At 37.2% G+C, this 14,394-nt stretch overlaps 1 protein-coding gene across 3 annotated transcripts in view; it reads left to right on the top strand.

Annotated features, from left to right (window-relative positions):
* Nucleotides 1–14,394, top strand: part of AKAP6 (A-kinase anchoring protein 6) — a 274,685-nt gene that overhangs the window by 93,512 nt on the left and 166,779 nt on the right. For all 3 annotated transcript variants that reach the window (XM_071746158.1, XM_071746157.1, XM_071746156.1), the window contains exon 4: nt 1,892–3,643. In XM_071746158.1, the coding sequence (XP_071602259.1) occupies nt 1,892–3,643 (1,752 nt within the window). The remainder of the gene's footprint in view (nt 1–1,891; nt 3,644–14,394) is intronic.

Genomic DNA, 14,394 nt, shown 5'->3' with positions numbered 1-14,394 from the left:
ATAAACACATCTTTAAAAGACGAAGGAATGGAGCTCATTACTCAGGAGAAATAAAAACCCCTAGGGCCTTGGAAAAGGTTTTGATTTATATATAGCCATACATTTTCTAAGCTTTTCCTGAGATTAGAGGGAAAAGGCAGCTGTAATACTGATCATTGTTTAGTCATTATTTTTGTTAACAAATGCAGCTCCAAAATATAAGTTTGACAGATGTATAGAAACTTCCCCTTTTCATTCTGGACTATTGACAACATTTGTGGTATGCCAATTTGTGGAATAGGTTCTCTGTCTGAATAGATGTGCTAAATAAAAGGTATTTTCAGTGTCCAGGATTGTGGTTGATCAATAAGTTTCTACTCAGTCTTTTCTATAAGTAATATTTTTAGCTAGAGGATATCCTACATTTTTGTTTTGAGTAATGCAAGCAGAGTGGAAAGAGTACAGGGCTCAATCATTACATGTTTATAGGTGATGCCCCGAAATAGCCTTATTTATTGAGGCTATTCTTGTTCAGACCAATATCCAGGCACTTTATTGTGTGATTGAGAGATTGTGGTGTTATTGAAGCTTCTTCAGGCATGATACCTAAGATACTTAAATGATGGATTTAGGCAGAGTAGTGAGACAAGCTGTTCCAGGGCATGATTCAGACAGGAACTTATTGTGTATACTCAAGAGTTTGCTTTAAAAAACTCTATTATGACAAGCAAATCCTGGAAGACAGACCAGTATACTGGTCTAAAACACGAGTTTCCATCCTTTATCATATTTGTTAAGTAGTTTCTGTAACCACTTGGGCTAATGTTGGCTCTTTTCAGGTTCTGCTTTTCTGTCCAGTTGACACGCTCTGCCGTTTCCTCTGGTTCTAGATAGTTTCTTCAAGCTACTTAAGATGTACACCAGTGTAAATATGAACAGAAATAGTTTAAAAATTATTTGATCCTATGTTCAGGTTTCAAATTATTTTATGGTATCTGGAAATATCTGAGGCCTGCCTATGTGTTAGAACATTAAATCATCTACTAAAAATATGCTTATGAACTGTTGGCTAAACATAATTTTGCTGTGATTGTTATATATCAGCCTACTTTTGGATCCTAATGCAGTCAGGTTTTTTGTATGTCCTTCAAATAAATCACCAGAATGGTTATAAACTTTAATTGGACTTTGATCTGAAATTGTAACTTTTCACTTGAAATTGTCTCCCCTGGATACGTCTATGTTTCTGAGATGGAAAGAATTCTGTTGAGAAGATTCTTCCAAGGGGATGTGGCAGGCCAGAGGTTTAAGATTCCCAACTACAGTTTCTTTTCCTTGAGCTGTTCTCTATTTGTGCTACAAATATCCAGCAGATAAACCCTCAGTTGATAAAAAAAAAAAAAAAAAAAAAAAAAAAAAAAGCACTACAAAATAACATCCTGGTAATCAGCTGAAAGATTGTGGAGCAGCATGGATTTCTGGGGACACAAGTTAACAGAGCAGTTGATCTACTCAGCAGTCCTCAAGACCCCTTCCAATCCTGTTTGAGGTAGTTAACACAGGAAACACTAGGAGTCTGCTGTATATAATTTCCAAGTGCCCCCTACAGAGTAAGTAGAACTGCGAACAGAAATAAGGAGAAGATTACCAAGACAAAAGTGAGTTGCTACTTTTAGGTAGCTTGCTGCACCAGACTGAAACTAAGCATTTTTCACTTAGCTCACAGTTTTAATTCCCATATACTTTAGAATGGTTTGCTTATCTCCAGAGTACTGCAAAAACAGGTAGGCCAGCAATTAATGCTTTTTACATGTTTGGCAGTGAAACGTAGAGCCTGATAGTTTTTTATTTTGTGTGTGCCTCACATTAGAATTAATCTTCTCAAAAAGTCCTGTGTCTTTTTCTATTTCAGGACCGTCTTGACTCTCTAACTGAAGTTGATGATTCTGGACAGTTAACCATCAAATGTTCTCAAAATTACCTCTCACTGGATTGTGGTATTACTGCATTCGAACTATCTGATTACAGTCCTAGTGAGGAGTTGCTTGGTGCTCTAGATGAGATGACCTCAAGCCAAGGAAAACCAAAATCATTTGAATCCTGGAACTACAGTGAGATGGATAAGGACATTCCAGGACTTATCAGAAGTGTGGGTTTACTTGCAGTAGCAACAGATTCCATTGCTTCCCAGTGTAATGAAGCATTAAATCAGAAAGAAACCCACATATCTCTTTCAGCAGAACATGGAGAAGAAAGCAAAGACAAGAAGGTACCACATGAGGTTTCACCACGATCACCTTCTACAGACTCTCTTTCTAAAGGACCTTGCTCTGAAGAGGGTGTTTTACCTATGGATAGAAAGCCAGCTTCCACATTGAAGAAACCAGAATGCAATCTCCCAGAGCACACCAGTGAGAAAATCAAACACAATAACTGTGACAACTCAACTCCTAAGAGGTCCATAAGGGACTGCTTTAACTATAATGAAGACTCCCCTACGCAGCCTACGTTGCCAAAAAGAGGTCTATTTCTGAAAGATGATGTGTTTAAAGATTATATGGAAGCAAATGATTTAAAAAGGCAAATCTCTCAAATAGTTAAAAATGAAATGAGTAGAAGTACACCCTCATTGTTAGATCCACCGGACAGGTCCAAGCTTTCCCTGGCTTTACAGTCATCCTACACTAACAGTCCATCAGCAGTTAGTCAGTCATACGACTGCTTAAATACAATAGGTGATAGAAATCCTGACTACATAATAAATAATCAATTTAAGAACAGTCCCATAAGTCTAGGGAAGTCTGCTTTCTCCACCTGTAAGGAAAAATCAAAGCACAAGAAGTCTCGTGATGCTTCAGAGAAAATGAAAGCTGGCAGAACACAAATACAAGCTAAAAAAAGAGGATGTTCTTTACAAAATGGAATTATTTCTCATAACTCTCAGTCTCTGGAGGAGACAGAAACAGATTCTTATGCATCATCAGATTCTTGTAACCAGAGAGACCCAAGTGAGCTATCACAAGGTAAAACAAAGCCATTTAGTTCACCAACGCGTAGCCAAACGAGTGCTTCCTCAGCTGGTTCTGAGCTTACCAACTCATCACCTCTTCTACCAAGAAGAAAGAGTAATAAAAGCTCCTCAACACCAAGCTATACTCAAAAAAACAGTAAATATGGTGAGGTCTGGTATGGATCTGATGAATATTTAGCACTTCCTTCACATCTCAAACAGACAGAAGTATTAGCTTTAAAACTAGAAAAACTGACAAAGTTGCTGCCCCAAAAGCCCAGAAGAGAAACCATTCAAAACATTGATGACTGGGAGCTGTCAGAAATGAACTCAGATTCAGAAATGTATCCAACGTACCAGACAAAAAAGCACAAAAAAGTGGGTAGAATTTCACCAAGCTCTTCGAGTGATATAGTATCTTCCTTAGGTGACAGTATTGAATCTGGACCTCTTAGTGATATTCTGTCTGATGAAGATCTTTGTATGCCTGTGTCTTGCATTAAAAAATACATTGAAGAAAAGTCAGAAAGGACTGCTGTCACTCAGCCCACTGAGAATGAGAAATGTGCCTCAAATAAGTCAGCTTTAATTCAGCAGCTGATGCAAGATATACAACATCAAGAGAATTATGAAACCATATGGGAAAAAATTGAGGTAAGGCAATAATCTTGTGTTCTTCTGCCTTGTGCTTGATAGGCCTGTAAGTAGATGGGGCTGTGGGCAGGGGTGGACTTGCTTTCTTGGTTTCTTTTAATGATGAAAATAGTCTCACCTAGTAAGTGCTAGAAGCAGAGAACAGCAGCGATCACTGTAATTATAATGGACTGCACTTAATTTCAACTAACTCTACAGAATTGACATACATTATTTTACTAGAACCAATGCCTTCAAAGTTGGTAATGCATAATTTATCAATAGAACTTCTCTTTGCCAAGATCAGGTACAATGCAACATTATTTTTTTGATGAAGTGAAAGATAAACATTGGAAAATTGAAGATCTTTTTTTATTTGAAGTTATGCTTAATATCATCTGCCTGTTTTCTTCATAAAAAAAAATTACTTTAGTCTAAGAATAGAGGAATAATTTATTGATTCGTGTCATATCGTGTATAATAACCATCTTTTAAATCAGCTCTCTTCCTTGGCACTTATTATTTTCCAGCGTTTCCAAGTGTTTTCCATTATTACTTCCAGAGCTGGTGGAACTATACATAACGTTTTAATTTTTAAATTTTTTTTAACTTAAATAATCCTCCCTAAATAATTGCTATGTAATGGTCCAGCATGCTAGAATAATAATGGAAATATACTATTCCTTTTAAACTTCAGATGAAATAGGGTTTCATTCTTGGCTTCTGGCATCAATTCTTCAGTAGTTAACACCATGAGAGATTGGAAAGGGAGGTTAATTTGAATGAAAAATCAAATAAGGACCTAATCATCTCAATAATATGATTATTAATGTACAATCATAGGAAATTTGTTCATTACATTTTCTGAATGGTTTGTCTTCCTGGCCATTGTATAGAACTCTCCTACTCAGAACAGTTCATGTCCATCCTCAATATAGTTTAGCAAATAAAATGGCTGTCAGAAAAAAAAGTTCTGTATCTTCTAGATTTCAAAATCTTTTAAAAGTCATGAAATACGCATTAATTGTGATGTTGGCATCTAAGTGCTAAATCTAGTATCTATATTATCTTGTTATCAAGCTCTGTCAGAGCTAAGAAAAAAAGGAGGATTTAGTTTTATAACCAGTAAATACCTCTTACAATTCATTATTTCAGTAACTTTTGGAGAGAGTGGAGGTATTGTGACTAGCAGAAAAGTGGTCAAGTTAGAGATGTTTTAGTAGAAATCAGGATAGAAAAACAAATTTCTTCTGAAACAAAAGGGGGAACAGCATCTGCCAAACTTGAAACAGTCAGCTCTACCAGGCAGTGCTTAATGGTTCAAGTTACTCTCTCCATCCTGATGGCTGGGGTTCATCTTCTGGACTCTGATGAAAGAATAGTCTTCTTAAAAGCAGCACACAAGAAAGTTTCATATTTATTTCATGCAGAAAGATGTATGCTGGCTGCGCTAAGTGACTTGAAAATGTACTCCCCAGATGGTAAATAAAAATATTTGAGAGAAAGTTTGGAAATGTTTTGCAAAGCCATTATAATATTTTAAAGAAATAGGTTTTCCCAAGCTGCTTATTTGCCTTAGTTTTTCTCTTGTTGCTAGCAACTATGTCTTCTGCTTGTAAGGCTATAAAAGAACCTATTTTTCAATAGAAGAGCTCTTACCAAGGTAAACCCTGCCTCGCTAATTTTAAGATATCTTGCTGAGGTACTTCAGACACAAGTAATAGAAACATATAAAATTCCTCTTATGTGATGTTCTGAAGTATTGTAAACAAAATCTTGGTAAAAATACCACACCCGTGTCACAATCAAGTCCTTTCTTATGCTGGATCTCCTGTTTGACAGTGCCCTAAGCAGAGCATCAAAACCATGCCACTGCTTTTTAAATTATCACCATCTGACATGTATATTAAATCTGTTATTTAATAAGATGTCTCCATCTCAAAGAGGAGTTTTCTAATTGTATGATTATATGCCTTAGCAATAATTTGATGCTACTTTTGTTAGCAGAATTTTTATGCTAAGGAAGTCAGATAAGAACTTAATTAAGGACAGAAATAGCATACTCATGCCCATTAGTAATCCTGTTAGATTGCTGCAAATGTCTAGTCCAATATATTTTATTTATTCAGATTGTAAAACAAAACTAAAATAACCCTTCATTTTGGGATAGCAACAGCTTAGAAAAGACTGGCAGCCTTAAAATCATTGAAAGCTATGTTTTTGCTAGGTAATCGAGCAAATAGGGAAGTAACAATATTTTAGTATGATGGGAATAATTTTGATTTAGTGTAAGTCTGGTAATATCTTCATAGTAAGCCATTTGTTGAACATATGCTAAAGCATTTATTGGAAGCCATATTCATTTCTCAGTTACATGGAGGATCGTCATGTGCAGAAACTGATAAAATGTAGTTTTTCATACTTGCAAATTATGCAGATGTCCTGGTATGAGTATCATCAGGCTGTTAATCTTTCTGTCTACCTACAAACAGAATTCTGCTTGCCTGGTCCATTTGCTGTTACATACACTTTCCTATTTTGCTACAAATATTGCATAATCATGCCAGATTTTGCCTCGCACTGCAGCTCATTCTTTGGCACATACCAGTGTATGTGCTTTTAGTACTGGGTACCATTCTGGAATACATACAAACTTCTGTGGCAGTCCCTTGTATGTTTCAGAAATTCCTTTTTGGAGTTAAATGTGATACCATGTTCTCAATATTCCTCTTTTTGTTCAAGTAGAGTTGAGCTTTTAGTACCTACCCCAAATGGATTTTATGCAGATTTTTTTTTAATGCAGATTAAGCTCTGTATTTCTGTAACACTAACTGGGGGGGAAAAGGATATAAAAACTTTATTCTCACAGTAAATTCAATAGAGTTCTGTGCTTTAAGGAGAATGTGGATTGCCACTTCCCAAATAGAATCATAGAATTGAATCAGAGGTTGGAAAAGACCTGTAAGATCATCCAGTCCAATTTTTAACCTAACTCTACTAATCTAGCTCTAACAGGTCACTGCTAAACCATGTCCCTAAGCACCAGAACTGTATGATTTTTAAACACATTCAGGGATGGTGATTCAACCACTTCCCTGGGCAGACTGTTAATAACTGCTTAATAACCCTTTCTGTAAAGAAGTTTTTTCTAACATCCAACCAAAACCTCCCATGGAGCAACTTGAAGCCTTTTACCCTCATCCTAGCACTAGTGAGAATATCCTTCCCCCCCCCCCGCCCCCCTTGCTACAACCTCCTTTCAGGTAGTTGTAGAGGGTGATAATGTCTCCCTTCCTCCTCTTTGGACTGAACAGTCCAAGTTATCTCAGGCATTTCTCATAAGCTTGGTTTAGACCCTTCACCAGCTGTACTGCTGTTCTCTGAACTTGCTCCAGCACCTCATGTCCTTCTTGTAGCAAGATCTGCAAAACTGAAATGAGGATTCAAGGTGCAGCCTCAGCAGTGCTGAGTACAGGGGACGATGACTTCCCTGCTGGCCATGCTCTTTCTGATACAAGCCAGGATGCTGTTGGCCACCTTTGCCACCTGGGCACATTGCTGGCTCATATTCAACTGGCTAAGCAAAATATGTAACACTCCATACTATCAGTTCTAGAATGCTTTAGGGTTTGCTTGCTGGAAGAACACTAGGCTTTCCTCAAGATCATATTAATAACCAGTTCTTCCCCACAGTTTTTCATGCAAACTGAAAAAATGGGGAAAAAAAATCTCATCTTTGGCTGATCAAATGAAAATGCATTTTAATCATCTTACACGAACAAAATAATAACAAGAAAAAATCTTGTTTGGGTAGTTTTCTCTCTTTCCCTAGAAAGCAATGCAACAGTGACTATACTTAGATCTGTGTGCTATAATCTGTGGTCACTGATAATCCTGTCTGCTTGATTTTTGAGGGAACTATTAGAGGGGCAGAAGTGTTACCATTCGCAAGACATTCAATTTAAATGAAGACGTGTGTGCTTTTCAGGCCTCAGGGTTAATTGTATGGAGCAAATTGGCAGTTTTTCCCTTTTATATAGACTTGTGTAGGCTCCATTGCTGTAGGAGACAGCGAATTTCCTGAGATGCTGAATTGCCTCTGAAAGAAGCAATTTAGTATCTATTGATCCTATCTTTTCAGCTCATCACATTTCATGAATTTGCCCTCAACTCAGTTGGCTCTGTATTTTGTCTGGGGAGCCCAGTCAGCCTTGGCACTGGTTACCCATCTTCTTGATGTGCTGAGGGAATAAAATAATGCTGCTCTGCACATTTTTCTGCTGTGGGTTAGAGCATGCCACAGGGATCCAACAGCAAAGAGCCGGATAAAAGGTTTGCAGCCTTCCAGGACCCCATCAGGGATGTTCTCACCCTTATGCAACCTTATTTAACTACAGGATGCTTGAGTGGAGATTAAAGATTGCTTTTCCAAATAATTGGAGTAAAGGGAATAATTTTCCTGTCTAGGAGGAACTGAGGACCTGTGTAGCTGACAAAGGAGAGTGCAATATCAGAGCTAAACATGTTAGTGTGACAAATAGCATATGTGTTTGGGTGGGATTGATTTGCATTTTTAGATTTGCATTAGATTTGCATTTAGCCACCAAAAGGTGGCTAAACAGTAGGCTTCTGCAAATGGTGAATGGACTTGATAGAGCAAGTTTGTACTGGAGATATGGCTGGAGGTCCATCTGGGCAGTGGAGAGCCAGTTGGTTAGAAAATATTTGCAGAACTTACCCAAAGGGGAAGAAATCTGTGGGGTTTAGATTGAAGAGAGACAGAGTTTCTTCTGGACAGAGGATGGACTGGAAGCACACCCATAGGGTTAACACAGAAGCTGAATTGCTTTAGAGGAAGCAAAGTTTGTGTTAGGAACCAATTTTCATTATTAGAGGGAAAAGCATGCACAGTAGACAAAGTTTGGGCTGTGAGGCTAAGATAGTGAAAAAGTAATAGGAACTGATAATGCTGATGGGGCTTGGTAACAAAGAAAAACATAGAAATGAAAACAATAATGACAGAACAGGTGGAAAAAGCATAGATAATCTAAAGGGAACAGGATGTTTTATTCTGGATAATGAGATAAAGAATTTTTAAAATACTGTAGTGCTCCCCTCTGACCTCTTGCTTTCAATAATTTAGTAACACTGCTTCTAATACTGACCCTCTTAAAAGAAGTGGTTTGTGTATTTTACCAAGTAAATAAGAGAGCTTGCTAAAATTTGTTCATCTCTGAATCTTACTTCCTGTACTGCTTTATACAACTGAGATTGAAATAATGCTCTTGGTTGATTACCAGTTCATAAAAAAAAACAGTAAATGAAAGAGGCATTGGATCCAAAAATTCCTTGGCAGCTCTGCAGTTTTCTCAGCAGCCTGGCTGCTTTGTGCAGCATAATTGAAAATGTGACTTTACATTTTGTACTGAGAGTCAAGTTTGTGCATTGTTGTTTTGAGTCTATTGATATTCCTCTGCTCTAAAAGCCCACTCCTCATTTTTTTAGTTGGTTAAACTATTATTAAGCAGAAATGCTGTGTACATATGGAGCTCACTTTTACTCAGGCTAATACTTCTTTATTAAATATTATATAGAAATGCTGTTAATCCTCTGTTCCTCCAAAACACTTGGTGTCCAACAGTTTCCTTGAATTTTAAATGGCTCCTCCAAGTACATGAACTTCTCTTGGGCATCTTCTTTACCACAAATAGTATGAGCGAGTTTGTCACCAGCAATATTTGCAAAACCAGCAACTTCTATGTGAGCTGTGCAAATTCTGAGTTTTTTACTTTACATCTAAAACTGACTGCAGGAATTATGCTTCCTTAATGAAACAAATCTGTTGTGAAGCATACTCTTGTTTAAAACTGTTTGAATCTGCAATGCAGAGACCTCAGAATGGTTTGGCAGTGAGCAGTTTTAGATCAGGGATTTTTTATATTCAGTATTTGGCAAGTCCTTCCAAATGAGCTGGGGAAAAAAAAAACACCAAAAAAAAACCCCCCCAAAAAAACCAAAACAAAACAAAAAACAAAAAACAAAAAAAAAAAAAAAAAAAAAAAAAAAAAAAACAAACAACCCAAAAAAAAACAACCCAAAAGAACCCAGAAAAAAGACTGCTCACAAATAATTTTAGTCACATGGATTTGAGGTTATGTCTTTGCTGTGTTTAGAATTGATTGTAAGGGATATGTCTACATCTAGTGCTTGGATCACATCTGATGTGTGAGACTTTTGGCTGCAAAAAGCTTCCCAGTGCTCTCTTTTTGTGTACATGGTTGGTTACCACATCTCAGCTCAGAGATTGCTCCTAACAGCTTAGATAGGCCAAGGAACAGCTGCTTCTGCACACACCACTCTGCAGGAGCTCTGCTTCCATTCTAGTGCTGTCATTCAGATCACCTTTAAGTGACCATTTACTTTATAACCCAGAGTTGTGTCTTTAACATCCATATCACATTTCACCACAAGCTTTCACCAGAAGCATCCACATTATTTATCTGTGAACTGGAAGCTTTCTTCTAGAAATTGATCAAGGATTATTTTTTACCTTCTGGATCACTGCTAATAGAAAAAAGGGTGCAGCAGAACTGAAGATAGAGTGAAAAAACAGTAAGATTACAAGGAGTGGATTTCCTGCTCTCACTGTTGCAAAAGACAGGCTTGAAGGTGAGCAGTGAGTGCTCTGGAAAGCCAATAAAGACCCTAGGTTTAAGAGGGACACAGCAATTACTTGAAGAACTAATCATATGGAATTTAAGATGATCTTATGATTTGATATATTTCTGTCAGTGCAGAGACAATCTTTATTGCCTCATATTGCTTTCAGTTCTCTTGTGGGGGTAGAGACAGACACACGGGAAACAATCAAATAGCTTTGGAAGCTTTCAGTCATGGCACTAGGTTTTAAAACACAAACTGAAAGAGTCAAACTGCTGTAGAGAATTTACTTTGAGGTGCATATGATGGTTTAAGAGGAATCTTCCTGTGTTGTTCAGGACTGAATCCTCTAGAACTGCTTCCCTATAGAGGGCAGGTACTGGGGAGGGGGTTGGTTGGTTGTGAAGAGTTTGAGGTAACTTCTGAATTACCCTGTTAAATATTTACTGTAGTGATTTTGGGGCTTCCTGAAGTGCTACTGTTACTAAACAGAAAACTATTGAATTTAAAATTGCATTTTCCAGTATTCCCTTAAATACAGTAAATATGGAGGAGTGACAGAATGCTCTTTGCTTTTTATTTTTATAGTGATATGCCTTTCCCAATGTCTTAGGGTCTGGCAGTTCTGTTACATAATATACTTAGACTTTTGGTACTTATGTTTTATGTATCTTCTGTGAGGAAGTACAGGATATTCCAGAAAGATACAGTACACCAGAATTACCATGCTCTGTTGTAAATATTTAATTATTTAAATAATACATTGCTAATAACTTCTAGCTAAATAAAAGTCTAGTCTTATCTACTGCTGTTAACACATCACTGCCTTAAAATGTGTACATGCTGGAGATGAGTCAGAGCAAGAGAAATGTTCAAGGGTCTAGAGGGGATTAACCTGAGAAGAAAGACCAAGTCCTATTATGTAAGATTATTGCATAACTCCTCAAAATATGTTAATATCTCTTTCTTCTTGTGTGTCTTCATATGTTTTGACAGCAACTGGCTTTCTTTCCTTCATCCTTTCCAGTATCTTATGATCAGGAATGAAAGACAAAATCATGCTGACTCTTTAATCATAGTTGTCATCATTAGGCAACAAAGTGAATACAATTTGTAGTAAATATGGACAGGAAACTGTCTCTCAGAAGATCGTTTCCTACTGCCTATATACCTACACAGGTATTTTAAAGCTATCATGAAGGCAATCAGAAAGGCAAAAAATGGCTTTTGTTCCCTTACTTTGGGTTTTGGAGCACAGATGCTAATCCTCAGAAAAACAGCTGACCTATCCTTAGCAAATCAAACTGAAATCTTAGCTGAATATTCCTTTACTGTTAGTAAAGACTTATTTTGAACACTTGATTCTCATGTGGGTCAAGTAGTTGACCAGAACAAGGGCCAGATTTGCCTCTGGTCTCCCTTAGACAGTATTTGGAAACTCTCCAGGCTGACAGAGGGAGAACCAAGGAGCAAACAGATTTTTGGTAGCAGGCAGTGAAGATATTCAAGTCACAGTAACTTAATATTACTGACTGGTTTTTCCTGACTTATGGCAGCATCTGACTACATGGTTGTTTCCTTCTTGCACTGTACAAGACTAAAGACACACAAGATAATTTAAAATTTAAATATTGCTGCACTAATAGCAGCAACTGAGCATAAAATTGGCTCAGATAAGTCCAAACTAGGGTCAGCCTCATCTATATACTGCGGTGCAAATTTCCTATAGCTCTGTATAGAAAATCAGAAAAAATAGTAAATCTGTTAGAAACAGAACTTCTGAGGTGAAAAAGAAGACAAAAGAAAGAAGAAAACCAAACAGATTTTATTCTGTAAACATATCAACATTTTGAAAATAAAAGAAGTACTCAGCATTAGGGTCTAAAGACTGTGTAAAGGAATGCCCACTAGAGAACACTGAAAAAAGAAACTACCTAAAAGGGAAAGTAGAAGAGCTAGGAGGCAAAAGAAAAGCAATTAATGGGGAAACTAATAGTGACAGGATTTCTTTGGAGACTGCAGGTGAACAAGAAATGTGTGCATAACAGAAGGCTAAATTAGGAAACCAGAGGAATAATAATGGAGTAAAGAAAAGAGGTGTTGAAACTTAATCTCTTATCACTGCTGCCATATTTAGCAAATAGTGGCAATCATAAATTCCCCTGCTTTTAAATCAGTGTCTCAATTGCAAAACAAGGTAATGGGTCAAAGAATTGTAGTATCTCTTGTGAGGTGGCAGACTCAGCCTCTTCTAACTAATTTGGCTGAATAATAGGAAATACTGAATTAAAAATTCTGATTTTGAGAGGCCATTATATCTTAAGTCATGGCAATGATATATTAGAGGTCAATATATTCAGCAGTTACCCACAAGAAAATAGCACCTGTCCTATTTCAGTAAAAAGTGTTTTTTTCCTTAATTTTAGACAACTTTTAGACGTGGTGATGTATCGCCCTCTTGAGGCCAAAACTTGTTACTGCACCAATTTTAAAGAAATTTCGTCTCTCGAATGCAATTCACAACTTTGTTAGAAATTTAGTCAGTAAATCATAATGTAGAATCTTTCTTACGATTTTTTTTATTTGGTGTAGTCTCCAGCTACACCAACTATGAGATCAAAGAGTAAAAAAATGTTGGGACCAGTTGGAGGAGGTGCCAGCATGGCTCCTACTGAGGGGCTCTGGTGCTGCCCAGCTGGAGTGCAAGGCAGCAGCTGAGAACAGGCAGAAATAGCAGCTGCACCGGGGTGTTCCACCCCCAGGTTACTGTCTGAACCCCAAATACTCCGGGTATGCAAACCAACGGTGGTCATTCATAATTGTCTGTTTTCCAGAGCATGATAGAGCTGTGTACCAATGTATTACAGGGACCATTTTATGGAAAAATTGCAAATGAAAATTAATTTGTCTTTTGGGTGCAGCTTGTAATTGATACATGCATTAGCTGTAAAAACAACTGAAAATAAGGTATGTTGCCAACACAACATTTAAAGTAATTATATGAAGAGGCAATACAGTACTTCCAAGTACCCTTACATCACTGAGTTGCTTCAACATTGATAGTTACATTGGCAGCATTTTTAGAAAAAAGTGCGTCAGACAACTGGCTTCATTGAAAATAATACTGATTATAGACTTCCAGAGTTTGGATCTATGCTGCATAAAAAAACCTTTAATTCTGAAAGAAAGGGAACAGTTCTGGTCAGGAGATTTGCTTTTTGGCTTATCTGTAGAATAAATAATAAATTTGCACTTATGAACAACAGATTCTGAACTAACTTTTACATTTTCTAGCCTAGTTTAGAGTTGCTCAGAAGAGACACTAAAAAAGACATTTGGTACTGTTAAATAGATTTGAATATACTTCAGCATTTTGCAGCTATCCTTTTAAGAGGGAATAACAACTAATTTTGGTGCCTGCTATTTTTACCAAAGACAGGGCCCTCTCCTATGCTGTGCTCAGGGTCCTTGCAGAATCCAGACACTCTTTCCAACTGCTGCTGCAGGGTTGAAGTCCCCCTTTCTGGGCACTACTAGCATCATCTTTTGTGGCCCAAGCAGATTTATTTGTTGTTCTTACCTTGGATGCATTGCTTGCTACAAATTTCTGGAGGCATGTTCATAACTTGCTCCCTGGTTTGCCAGCTGAGTATGTGACCTAAAAACAGTCAGATCTCTCAGATGATCTCTAGGTGTGGTAAGTCTTTGACTTAGACAGGGTCACATGAGGGTATAATTGAAAAAGGCCTCAGTTTAGGGTATTTGATACTTGGATACATAAGAGAAATTTAACATCCTGTATTAGGACATGTTTTGAGCACCTTTATTATTCCCTAGATGCTGTGTAGGCCTCTTGCATTTTATGTAGAAATGACTCAGAAAAAAGTTATTTTAAGAGTGGTAACAGTTTCTGTGGGACATGACCAGTAACAGGCATCACTCTTTGTGATTATTTTCAGAAACAGTGTGTTCAGTTCTAATATAGTATGGATGATCATTCAGAAGTTTGTACATTACTCAGCCCACTCACAATATCAGGATTAATGATTGTTCTGCTTTTTATTCTTAAGACCTTTTGTCTGCATGTTTTATTCCAAATGACCCAACAAATA

This window comes from Heliangelus exortis, chromosome 5 (assembly GCF_036169615.1).
Source record: "Heliangelus exortis chromosome 5, bHelExo1.hap1, whole genome shotgun sequence".
In the NCBI taxonomy this organism is placed as follows: Eukaryota; Metazoa; Chordata; class Aves; order Apodiformes; family Trochilidae; genus Heliangelus; species Heliangelus exortis.
This window is presented reverse-complemented; position numbering and strand designations above follow the sequence as displayed.